Source organism: Lithobates pipiens, unplaced genomic scaffold (genome assembly GCF_037356315.1).
Source record: "Lithobates pipiens isolate NorthernLeopardFrog02 unplaced genomic scaffold, aLitPip1_a1.2 Scaffold_30, whole genome shotgun sequence".
Classification (NCBI taxonomy): Eukaryota; Metazoa; Chordata; class Amphibia; order Anura; family Ranidae; genus Lithobates; species Lithobates pipiens.
The window spans coordinates 37418063-37431492 of record NW_027507791.1 but is presented as its reverse complement, the minus strand read 5'-3'; the positions used below and the strand labels follow the sequence as shown (position 1 = coordinate 37431492).

Sequence of the window (13430 nt, the reverse complement as noted above, 5' to 3'; positions counted from 1 at the left end):
GACTTTTTTTTTGAAAATTTGTACTAATATTGCTGCACTCATTTTATATATGCTGATTATAAATTCTCTTCATTAGTTATCAGTCAAATAGTCTCCATACCATTGTTATATATACACTTATAGGGAGTTTTGTGTTGAGGAGTCTCACTTTTATTGTTATATTTTCACATTTATATTGTGTGAATGTTATATACTAGTGCTACAGTCTTCTATATTATACTAGATGTGCTAATTCCACCAATAGTGATCAGATATAACAATTACATTCACTACAAAAATACACTTTCATAAATGTAAACAAAGGCAGATCTCCTGCAACCTATTCACAGTTACTTCAATCTATATAACATATAATGCACAAAAATACATAAACATGGAGAGCAACAAAGTTATCTTAAAAAATTGCAAACATCAAGAGAAAGTTCATAAATGTGAAAAGGCGGATTTCCTTCAACCCATTCACCACTACTTCCATCTCCAATCACCATACAGTGACTTGTGCAGTAAGATCCCTTTCACACTGCAGAGCCGCTAAAACAGCGCTAAAGTGCTGGTCATTTTTGCCGTACTTTAGTGGTGTTTTAGCTGAGCTTTTCATGTGCTAGTGAGCCGGTGACAATGGGACCTTAAAAAAAAAAGAAAAAAATATAGGATTTTTATAACAGCTTACCTGTAAAATGCTTTTCTTTTGAGGTACATCCTGGGACACAGAGACTCAGTAATTACTGGTGGGTTATAGGGTATCACTAGGTGATTGGACACTGGCACACCCTAGACAGGAAGTTCAATCCCCATATAACCTCTCCCCTTACTGGAGGTACCTCAGTTTTGTAGCAAAGCAATACAAGTGTATTAGAAGAGGGGAGGGACCTCTGTGTCCCGTGATCTACATCAAAAGAAAAGGATTTTACGGGTAACCTGTTATAAAAATCCTATTTTGGAGTCACAGAGCCTCAGTAATTACTGATGGGATGTCCCAGAGCAATGCTATCTGAGGGGAGGGGAATCACACAAAGTAGGGTGTAATCAGACCTGAGGACATTGTACCGCTGCCTGCGGCACACTACGCCCAAAGGCGATATCCTCATGTCCTCTCATATCCACCTGATAGAATTTGGTGAATGTATAGACTGATGACCAGGTTGCGGCCTTGCGGATATGAGCCATGGAGGCCTGGTGATGAATTGCCCACAAAGCACTAATAGCCCCAGTGGACTGCGCCTTGATCTGAAAAGGCGGAACTTTTTGCTTCAAACCAGTGGCATAACTAGAACCTTCAGGGCCCCCATGCAAGAAACCATTAAGGGCCCCCCTGAATGAATGAATGAATGAATGAAATACTTGTATAGCGCACAATGCGAACTGAATCGCCTCTAGGCGCTGTGGCGAGCTTTGATCGTCTGCTAAAAGAAGAAGGTCTTGAGTTTTTTCCTAAAAGCCAGGTGATTTTCTTCCAGGCGGATGTTGATTGGTAGAGCATTCCATAGCCGAGGCCCTTGGACAGCGAATCTCCGATCACCCTTGGATTTATACCGGGCTTTGGGCACAAGGAGGAGGTTTTTGTTGACTGATCGAAGACTGCGGTTTGGTGTGTAATGATTTATTTTCTCCATTAGGTATTGCGGAGCTTCTCTATGCACGCATTTGTGGGTGAGGCAAAGGGTCTTGAACGTGATCCGATTTTTTACGGTTAGCCAATGTAAGCTCCTCAGTGAAGGAGAGATGGATTCCCAGGGTTTTTTTCCTGTTATCAGCCTTGCCGCCGTGTTTTGGATCAGTTGTAATCGCGCAAGTTGATATTGTGGTAATCCTATGTAAAGCGAGTTTGCGTAATCCAGTCGTGAATTAATGATTGTTCCAACTACCACTGCTTTGTCATTCTTTGGGATAAAAGGGATGAGTCTGCGAAGCATGCGCAGCAGATGGTGAGATCCACTGACTACAGATCCTATTTGCGCATCCATTGACATTTGTGCGTCTAAAATAACCCCGAGACTCTTCGCTTTGGTCTTTGGGGAGATAGTCTGCCCAAAGACGGTTCGTGGAGACCAGGAGGTTTTGGTTGCGGGATTATGATTTGGGTGTAAGATAAGAAGCTCTGTCTTTGATTCGTTCAGCTGGAGAGAATTGGTGGTCATCCAGTCCTCTATTGATTTGAGGCAGATTTCAAGTTGTTGTTGGTGATCTTTTTTTCCATTGATCCGGAAATAAAGTTGCGTGTCGTCAGCGTAAGAGTGGAAGCAGAGATCTGAGCATCTGATGATTTGAAGGAGTGGGCGAATGTAAATGTTGAAGAGAACGGGTGACAAAGGAGAGCCTTGAGGGACTCCGCAGGTGACTGCCCGAGTTTCGGAGAGGGATTTTCCTAGTTTCACTGTCTGTGACCGATTTCCTAGGAAGGACGCGAACCATTGGAGATCTATGTATGATCTGCTACTTCTGTGAGGCGGACGAGTAGAGTATTGTGATCTACTGTATCAAACGCTGCACTTAGGTCTAGCATTACAAGGAGATGCTAGACCTGTTCCGTGACCCGGGCGGAAGCCTGATTGCAGCGGGTCCAGGAGTTTGTGAGTATCCAGGTGAAGTTGTAGCTGATGTACTACAGCTTTCTCCATGATCTTAGAAATGGTGTTGAGGCTTGTAATAGGCCTACGGTTGTTTGGATCCTGAGGGTCCAGGTTTGGTTTCTTGAGTAGAGGTTTGACGATGCCTTGTTTGAGGATGCTGGGAACAATCCCTTCATGGAATGATCGGGGTGGGTTATGGGGAGGTGGGTCAGGTGGTGTTACTCCAGGGCCCGATCACAGGTACGACCTTTGGGAGCCCTGTAGTTCCGCCACTGGTATTAGTAGTTTTTCATAATTTTTTTTTACCATTTTTTAGGAGTCCCGTTGGGGGGCTATGGTGACATCTAAACAGACCTATGATGTTTCACCTTTGAGACAAAGAGGAAGACTGAGGACACAGCCCCCAATCTCCTTCTCTGCAGCCTCAGCTACAAATAATGAGTGGACAGGAATAGCTCTGTACAGAGCTTCCTGCCCATTCATAAACTGAAGTATAGTAAACGCAGTTTACTATATGCCAGAGTTATGAATGGACAGAGTCAGTGATCGGTACAAATCACTGACTCTCAATTCAGAAAAAATAGGGACTGGTAAATGACACATTTACCGGCCCATTTCCCACTCTCCGTCCTGACAGATTCCCAGTAGCAGCCAGCAGTAGAGAGGATGGGGGAACCTGGTAGAGCCGAAGAGAAGGTCCGGGAAAGAGCACAGGGGGGCTGGAGTGCACACCTCGCTGGTACTGCTGTACCCATCCCCATCTCCAGTGACCGCACGCTTGTACTGCTGTATCCCCCCGGTGTCCAGTGACCCCTGCTGGTACACCCCCAAATGGCTGGGGATTCAGATTTCCTCTGTGTGTTCTGCCCTCTCCTCCATCCTGACACCCTAGGATGGCTAACGCCATCCTTGCCGGCCATGATGGTCTGTAGATGGAGTTTCTGTTCTTAGGGTAGGTGGGGTCCTGGTCCTCAGGGAAGACAGGATCCCTAGGTAAGATGGAGTCCCCATTGCCAGGGGAGATGGGGTTCCTGTCCCTAGGCAGGATGGGGTCCCAGTCCCCAGGAGAGATGCAGTCCTTTTCCCCAGGGCAGATGGAGTTCCTGCCCCCAGGTGAGATGGGGTCCCTGTGCTCAGGTGAGAAGAGGGCCCTGTCCCCAGATGAGAAGGGGCCCCTGTCCGCTGAGGACCCAACCTAGGTATTCCAGGTAGTTGATTGTGGTGACCAAGTTTTGGTCCAAGCGGGCTACCGACTGGTCTATCAAGAGCAAATCGTCTAGGTATGCTATTACCACTATACCTTAGGCCCTTAATCTGGCCAGAGGAGGGGTCAATATTTTTGTAAACACCCAAGGTGCAGTAGCTAGCCCGAAAAGGCAGAGCTACAAACTGAAAGTGGCATTTTTCTACTTCGAAATGCAGGTACTGTTGATGAACAGGGAAAATAGGTACATGCTGGTACGCATCATTGATGTCTATTGATGCCAGAAGTTCTCCTTCTTGTAGGATGGAGACTACCAATTGGATCGATTCCATGTGAAAGGACCGTATTTTTAGAAATCGGTTTCGATCTTTGAGATCTAGAATGGGTCTGACATCTCTGTTTGGCTCTGGTACCATGAAAAGGTTTGAATAAAACCCCAATCCCTGTTCTTGTGTGGGAACTATCATGATAACTTTTTGCGACAATAGTCGATCCAACGCTAAAAAGAGAGACTTAAACTTAAATGTGGAGTGGACCAATCCAGCAAGAATTTGCAACAACACCTCATCCTGAGAAGCTGAAGAGGGCCCGCCTCTACTAGATTCCTCCTAAGTGGAATCATCAGTCTCCTCCCAATCCTCTGAGGGGATTCCTCTCCTTTTTCCCAGAGTTCCTCTGTTTGAGGGTCCTGGGTAGCAGAGGGGGACCTAGTGTGTTTTCTTCCACTGAGTGAAGATGCAATAAAGGCCACTAATGTTTCCTCTAATCCATTAATGGTTGAGGAAAAAACCTCCTGTGTAATGTATACAGGGCAGAAGTTCCAGAAGTAATTGCAGCTTTTAACCCTGACTGCTCCCCCTAGCCAGCTTCCCCTGGTGCTTCAGGAGGGAAGGTGCTGCAGAGGGGGGTCCTCAGAGCCTCTACTCTTTGAGGTATTTGTACCTCTTCTGCCCATAGTGCAAGGCAACAAAAGATAGAGGTATCACCAAAAAATGCACTGACTGCTGAGCACTGTAGTTCAGCAACTGCCGCTGCTACCAAGACTCAGTCTGGTGCTCAAGTAAATGCTGCCTGGGAATGCCTGTGTCCCCCACACTCACATGTGCCCATCTGCTCTGTGTCCCTCCATAGGCTGTGTGCACCTGAAAAGAGTGCACTTTATAGCCTGTGTAGCCAGCGATGGGGGCGTCTAACCATGCCGACGTCGCATTAACGCTCTGCCCCCTCCTCCGACCGACCACCCCTTCCACCCTCCCTCATTCTTTTAAAAAATGAGCGTTACCCACGCGAGCCGAGGCTCTGAATTCTTGGGCATGCATGGAGGGGAGGCTGGGACAGAGGAGAGAGAAGGGGCAGTGGATGTGAAGCCGCTATAATGGCTACCGCTCCCTGCCCAGGTTAATCTAAGCCCCCTAAGCCATGGAGGGAGAATTCTAGAAGGAAAAAATCCCCCCTACCCACATCCTACCTGGAGCATGGCTGGAGGAGCATAGAGTGTGGACACCAAGACAGACAGATCAGGCATGAAAGGTGTGTGCTCTTGACAGCCCCAGTGGTGACTTTAGGCATAGCATACATTTACTTAAAGGAGAAACCTGCTAGAATTAGAAAAATTCTTGAGTCGTCTCCCTTACCTTATCCAGCTGCAGGGTTCTGTACAACAGACCCAATCTTCACCTCTCATGGTGGGCTCGGTTTAGAGAAAAAACTTCAGAGACCGAGTCCCCTTGAATAGGGGGATCCACAGTTCTGGGCCTGTAAAGCACCCCGCCAGGAATATGGCTGAAAAAAACAAATACTGGATCCTGGGGTCCAGCTCTCTAAAAAGAGAAGTGTTGCAGGTAAAACCTTGTTTCTTCAGACACGAGGCCCGGTTACCATCTAATTTGGTCTGGAAAAGACACCTTGATTGGATCTGGTTGCATGGCTAGCCCAAGTGAGGCTATTCCAGCGGAGCTCTGCACAACACATATTTACTCGTGACCAACACCTAAGACACTGGCGAAAAAACGGAGGCACCTCCAGTAAGGGGAGGGGTTATATGGGGGATTTAACATCCTGTCTAGGGTGCCAGTATCCAATCACCTAGTGATACCCTATAACCCATCAGTAATTACTGAGATTCTGTGTCCCGTGATGTACGAGAAATTAAAGACCCATTTTGCGGCACTTTCAAAGCGCTTTGGAAGTGCTGCCCATTCATTTCAATGGGTAGGGGCGTTTTGGGAGCGCTATTTATAGTGCTCATAACCCCAAAGATGCTGCTTGTAGGACTTTTTCTAACGTCCCGTAAGCGCACTACCCGAGTGAGAAAGCACTCATGCAAATAAATGTGAGGCAGTTTTCAGGCGCTATTTTTAGTGATAAAATGTCTAAAAACTGCCTCAGTGTGGGGTGAGGGTCTAACAGAAATACCAGAGATTCATCCAGATAGATTAAATCAATGCTGATCATCTTCCACCTCTTTGCAGCAACTTCAATCAACCTCCACCACACCAGTGAGCAAACAGGTCCCTTACCAAAAGGGTTGTCCCCACAAGCAAGGCCCAGACATGCCTGTTTATATCCTTCCAGCAGCGCCACTCTGCTCAAGCCGGCTTCCGATGAGAACAGACTGTGCCACGGAATGTCAGACCTCCAGGTAGTATCTCCAATATCACCCGAGGTATCCAGACAATGGCCGCAATCACATTACATAGAAAAGAAAAAGCCTCCATAGTGCATAATCCTTAAATATATATAGAATCACAGATTGTACACTTCCATCATATACACTCGTATACACAGAACTCAGAGCACACACCGCTCCGGACTGCAGCCGTGTCTGATGGAGTCCAGGCAGTGACATGGAGGCTTTTTCCTTTCTATGTAATGTGATGGCGGCCATTGTCTGGATACGTCAGGTGATTTTGTATTTTTGCACATTATATGTTATATAGACTGAAGTAGCTGTGAATAGGTTGGAGGGGATCTGCCCTTCCCCACATGTATGAAAGTGCATTTTTGTAGTGAATTACATTTTTTATTATTGATCACTATTGGTGGAGTTATCACATCTACATTAGAAGTGTTGGTATTCGGACACATTGTAGGTTGCAGATTTATCATTTGTCTCATCACACATTTTGTCACTAAGTGTAGGGCTCTATACATAGAATTATATTATACTATTTGTACTTCTATATCAGACTTCCTGCTGGCGGCTGGTTTTCATTCATTACATTTTCACAAAGTTGATTTTTTTTCAGATATTTTTAGTGCAGATATTTCATTTTTTCAATTTTTATATCCAGCTTTAGAGAACTGTCTGATATTGGTGATATATAGAGACAACCAGGAGATGAAATATATCTCTATTATTTGATTTATATAGTTTAGACATACACTATATTACCAAAAGTATTGGGACACCTGCTTTTACAAGCACATGAACTTTAATGGCATCCCAGTCTTACGCCTTGTACACACGATCAGATTTTTGGGCGACCATTTGTCCATCTTTTGTGGCATGCTAGTCTCATATGGAAAGTGAAAAGGTTACTAACCATACGAAAATTCTCGACCGACAGAATACAACTTCAGAAGAGACGTAATGTGTTGAATAGTTTTGAATGTATTCTTTCATTTCTGAACATGTGTAGTCTTGCTCTTACAATTTTTTTTCAGACAAAAAACATACTTATTAAACAAAAAGTTCATGTACGAAAAAAATGTTATAGTCTGCACATCCAGCTTTTGTCAGACAAAAAATCTGAATCGGCTATAAAAAGCACAGATTGTTTACTTCCGATTTTCGTATAGTGTGTATGGGCCTTTAGTCCGTAGGGTTCAATACTGAGTTGGCCCACCCTTTGCAGCTAGAACAGCTTCATATCTTCTAGAAAGGCTGTCCACAAGGTTTAGGAGTGTATCTATGGTAATGTTGGACCATTTTTTCAGAAGCGCAATTGTTAGGTCAGGCAATGATGTTGGATGAACAGGCCTGGCTCGCAGTCTCTGCTCAAATTCATCCCAAAGGTGTTCTGTTGGGTTGAGGTCAGGACTGTCTAGGCCAGTCAAGTTTTTCATTTATGTCTTTATAGAACTTGCTTTGTTCACTGGTCCAAATCATTTGGTGGAGGAGGGATTATGGTGTGGGGTTGTCTTTCAGGGGTTGGGCTTGGCCCCTTAGTTCCAGTGACGGGAACTCTTAAGGTGTCAGCATACCAGACATTTTGGCCAATTTCAAGCCCAGTGTGCATGGAGCCTAAAGATGGAATTTGATGACATTCTCATATTTCTATATTATTTATGTGGTTTAGATATAAAACTGACTCAGAATATTATTGTCTCAGTCAGTCCTTTTATACTCACTGTAATTCCTCTATCCGGCTTGTTGTCAGAGCTTCCATCAGATCCCTGAAATGAGGACCCTCCAAATTGTTTCTAGACAGGATCAGTGTCCTCAGTGTCTGGTTATTTTTTATTCCAGATGCCAGGTGGGGGCAGGAACTGTGTGTCAGGTGAGTAGAGGACAATCTGTAGAAGAAGAGAAGAATGTTACCAGAACAAAATGAATTTCTCCCCCAGGAATGAATGTAACTATTCTCTACATGAATGGAACTCTTTTCTCTTTATTGGAATGATTTATTTTAGATCACTTTATAAAACACGATGGATCATCTACACTATAGGAGGATTTCTCTTTTTGTGGACCCCAATTACTAAATGTGACATGAGAAGTGGATGAGGTGGTGTGATCCATTCATTATTCCTGTATGGGGATTGGACCATACACACTCATACTGACCTCTAGGCTTTCACCTCCAACCTTCTGCTAAGTCTTGGATTCAAGTTGTGGAGATTCACTTTGATGGTCACAGAAGTCTCACTCATGTTGTGGAAACTTCACTGACTAAAAGTGACACCATTGTACTTTGGGATTTCCTTTGAACCTCATGGTGGAGGATTTGATCTTATGGTGTGGAGAAGATTTTACTATTACCGTTCTTTATTTAGACCTTTCTTTAAAATTTGTACTAATATTGCTGCACAAATTTTATATATGCTGATTATAAATTCTCTTCATTAGTTATCAGTGAAATAGTCTCCATACCATTGTTATATATACACTTATAGGGAGTTTGTGTTGAGGAGTCTAACTAACGATCCGAAAATCAGCAGATTGTTCATTCGGACAAAGTTTACTTCTGATTTTCGTATCGTGTGTATGGGCCTTTAGTCCGTAGGGTTCAATATTGAATTTGCCCACCCTTTGCAACTATTACAGCTTCATTTCTTCTGTGAAGGCTGCCCACAAGGTTTAGGAGTGTATCTATGTGAATGTTTGACCATTCTTCCAGAAGCGCAATTGTTAGGTCAGGCACTGATGTTGGATGAGAAGGCCTGGCTCACAGTCTCCGCTCTAATTCATCCCAAAAGCGTTCTATTGGGTTGAGGTCAGGACTGTCTAGGCCAGTCAAGTTTCTCATTCATGTCTTATGGACCTTGCTTTGTACACTGGTCCAAATCATTAGTTGGAGGAGGGATTATGGTGAGGGGTTGTCTTTCATGGGTTGGGCTTGGCCCCTTAGTTCCAGTGAAGAGAACTCTTAAGGCATCAGCATACCAAGACATTTTGGACAATTTCATGCTTCCAACTTTGTGGGACGAGGTTAGGGATGGCCTCTTCCTTTTCCAACATGACTGTGCACCAGTGCACAAAGCAAGGTCCATAAAGACATGGATGAGCGAGCTTGGGGAGGAAAAACTTGACTGGCCTGCACAGAGTCCTGATCTCAAACCAATAGAACACCTTTGGGATGAATTAGTGCAGAGACTGTGAGCCTTCTCATCCAACATCAGTGCAGGACCTCACAATTGTACTTCTGGAGGAACGGTCAAACATTCCCATAGACACACTCCCAAACCATGTGGACAGTCTTCCCAGAAGAAATGAAGCTGTTATAGCTGCAAAGGGTGGACCAACTCAATATTGAACCCTACGGACTAAGACTGGGATGCCATTAAAGTTCATGTTTGTGTAAAGAGAGGCATCCCAATACTTTTGGTAATATAGTGTAACAGTTCAGGATTGGATATTTAGGCTCCATGCATTCTGGCTTAAAAATTGCAGCTACTACAAGAGTTTTCTGTTCTGCCTGTCGAAGCAGCTCCATGTTCTCCTATGTCTCCATACACATTGGGGTGATTACAGACATATTTTGAGCTCAATGTTTAGAGGCAGAAAAAAAACCTTCTGGTTCGTGTTTCTGAAAAAGTGTGTATAAAGGGCGCTATATAGACAAAGGAACAAACATAATTATAGTGAATTAATAAAAGCTGTATAAGTAAATCAATAAATTAAATAAAATGCGTGCAATCAAAAAGTGGACAATTCATCAATATACATAAAAGTCCATACATTTCTATGATAAATGACTCTTCAATACATGCTCCAACACCGTGCTCCTGAAATATGTGCTCCAATACTCCAAACCAATAGTGCTTCACCCGGAGTGACTATGGAATGCACTCACCAGATTTCCCCGGCCAGCAAGTGACCATAAAGCATGAAATGTGAGAAATTGCTCGATTCATAGGTCAGTCTCCATCAGAATCCACATCTATCTCTCTCTCCTCCTTACATGGATAAATACGATCACCATCGAATAAGCAGAGATATGTAAAAAATCTCTCCAGTATCATATATCCTCCACAATATTCATCTGTCTTCTTCTCCCATCACAAGACTCTGGAATTGGCTTCGCCACAAAGAGCCACAGAAGGCAGGTATAGTGTAATAAAGTTTTATTTAAAAGAAATCTGCACTTACATATGTACAATATGATACAAACGACACAAAGGCAGCTCAAGGGTCTGTAGAATCAATCCCGCACCACTGTGTGATTAGCGACATGCGGCGTGTGTTCCAACTACCCAGTGGAAGTGGAGGGCTCCTGTCAGTTTGCGTGTCAAGCCTCTCTTCTATGCAGCTCTCTGCCAGAAAAAATGCAAAACTCTCCTAAACTTGTGCAACTTTGTAAACTCTCCATATGAAAGTTTTTTTCTGCCAAGGGAACTGACATTTTTTAAGCCCAGTGTGCATGGAGCCTTATGGAGTCTAAAGATGGAATTTGATGACATTCTCATATTTCTATATTATTTATGTGGTTTAGATATAAAACTGTCCCAGAATATTATTGTCTCAGTCAGTCCTGTTATACTCACAGTAATTCCTCTATCCGGCTTGTTGTCAGAGCTTCCATCAGATCCCTGAAATGAGGACCCTCCAAATTGTTCACAGACATGTTCAGCATCCTCAGTGTCTGGTTATTTCTTATTCCAGATGCCAGGTGGGGGCAGGAACTGTCTGTCAGGTCATTAGAGGACAATCTGTAGAGGAAGAGAAGAATGTTACCAAAAGAAAATGAATTTCTCCCCCAGGAATGAATGTAACTATTCTCTACATGAATGGAACTCATTTCTCTTTATTGGAATCATTTATGTTAGATCACTTTATACAAAATGATCGATCATCTACACTGTTGGAGGATTTTCCTATATTTGTGGATCCCAATTACTAAATGTGATATGAGAAGTGGATGAGGTGGTGTGATCCATTCATTATTCCTGTATGGGGATTGGACCATACACACTCACACTGACCTCTAGGCTTTCACCTCCAACCTTCTGCTAAGTCTTGGATTCAGTTGTGGAGATGCACTTTGATGGTCACAGAAGTCTCACTCATGTTGTGGTAAATTCATTGACTAAAAGTGACATCATTGTACTTTGGGATTTCCTTTGAACATCATGGTGGAAGATTTGATCTTATGGTGTGGAGAAGATTTTATAACCGTTTTCTATTTGGACCTTTTTTGAAAATTTGTACTAATATTGCTGCACAAATTTTATATATGCTGATTATAAATTCTCTTCATTAGTTATCAGTGAAATAGTCTCCATACCATTGTTATATATACACTCATAGGGAGTTTTGTGTTGAATTAATGAAAGCTGTATAAGTAAATCAATAAATGAAATAAAACGTGTGTAATCAAAAAGTGGACAATTCATCAATATACATAAAAGTCCATAAATTTCTATGATAAATGACTCTTCAATATATGCTCCAACACCGTGCTCCAGAAATATGTGCTCCAATACTCCAAACTAGGGATGAGCTTCGAGTTTGAGTCGAACTCATGTTCTACTCGAACATTGCCTGTTCGCCTGTTCAGCGAACAGTGAACAATTTGGGCTGTTCGCAGCAAATTCGAAAAGCCGGAACACCCTGTACAAGTCTATGGGAGAAATCTAAAGTGCTAATTTTAAAGGGTAATATGCAGGTTACTGTCCTAAAAAGTGTTTGGGGACCTGGGTCCTGCCCCAGGGGACATGGATCAATGCAAAAAAAAGTTTTAAAAACGGCCGTTTTTTCAGGAGCAGTGATTTTAATAATGATTAAAGTGAAACAATAAAAGTGTAATATTCCTTTAAATTTCGTAGCTGGGGGTATCTATAGTATGCCTGTGAAGGGGCGCATGTTTCTGGTGCTTAGAACTGTCCCTGCACAAAGTGTCATTTGTGCAGGAAAAAAAGTCTTTTAAAATCACTTGCGGCTATTGTCGGGTCCCGTAATACAGAGAAAACTCAATGAGTGTTCTCTGCATTAGCCGACAATTCATTCATTCATTGATAAAAAAAAAAAAAAAAAAAAGCGTGGGGGTTCCCCTAAATTCAATTACCAGGCCCTTCAGGTCTGACATGGATATTAAGGGGAACCCCGTGTCAAATTAAAAAAAAAAATTGACGTGGGGGGTCCCCCTAAATATCCATAACCATACCCTTCAGGTCTGATATGGATATTAAGGGGAACCCTGCATCAAATTTAAAAAAAAATTGACGTGGGGGTCCCCCTAAAAATCCATATCAGACCCTTTATCCGAGCACGCAACCTGGCAGGCCGCAGGAAAAGAGGGGGGGACGAGAGAGCGGCCCCCCCTCCCTCCTGAACCGTACCAGGCCACATACCCTCAACATTGGGAGGATGCTTTGGGGGTCTGTGACCCCTCAAAGCACCTTGTCCCCATGTTGATGAGGACAAGGGCCTCATCCTCACAACCCTGGCCGTTGGTTGTGAGGGTCTGCGGGCGGGGGGCTTATCAGAATCTGGAAGCCCCCTTTAACAAGGGGACCCCCAGATCCCGGCCCCCCCTGTTTGAAATGGTAAGGGGGTACAAAAGTACCCCTACCATTTCACAAAGAAAGTGTCAAAATGGTTAAATAAGACAAACACACTTTTGAAAAATTCCTTTATTAAAAATAAAAAAAATAAAAAAAAGATTCCAGCGCTGCTAATCCACTTTTGCTATCCAGCGACGGGTCTCCGGGGTCCAGCGATGGATGATCATATCCAGCGATGGGGATCTCTCAGTCCAGCGCTGTCCATACATCCTTCTTCTGTCTCCTCTCCGGAGACACTGCAGAGAGCACAGCGCTGACGTTTCTTATATTAGGAGGGCGGGGCCACCCGTCACCTGACCCCGCCCCTCTGACGCTGGAGAGGGAAGCCAGGGGTTCCCCAGTGACGTGTGGGTGACCCCGCCCCCTCTGATGTAACGCAGGTTTCCGTTACATCAGAGGGGGCGGGGTCACCCACACGTCACTGGGGA

General features: G+C 43.8%; 1 protein-coding gene across 13 annotated transcripts in view; it reads right to left on the bottom strand.

The window, feature by feature from the left end:
• Positions 1 to 13430, bottom strand: part of LOC143942641 (NACHT, LRR and PYD domains-containing protein 12-like) — a 280534-nt gene that overhangs the window by 13977 nt on the left and 253127 nt on the right. For 11 of the 13 annotated variants that reach the window (XM_077464006.1, XM_077464008.1, XM_077464005.1 and 8 more), the window contains 2 exons: positions 10984 to 11148; positions 8128 to 8292 (listed from right to left, as the gene is read on the bottom strand). In XM_077464006.1, coding sequence (XP_077320132.1) covers positions 8128 to 8292; positions 10984 to 11148 — 330 coding nt within the window. The remainder of the gene's footprint in view (positions 1 to 8127; positions 8293 to 10983; positions 11149 to 13430) is intronic. The other 2 variants (XM_077464011.1, XM_077464015.1) reach the window with 1 other exon arrangement.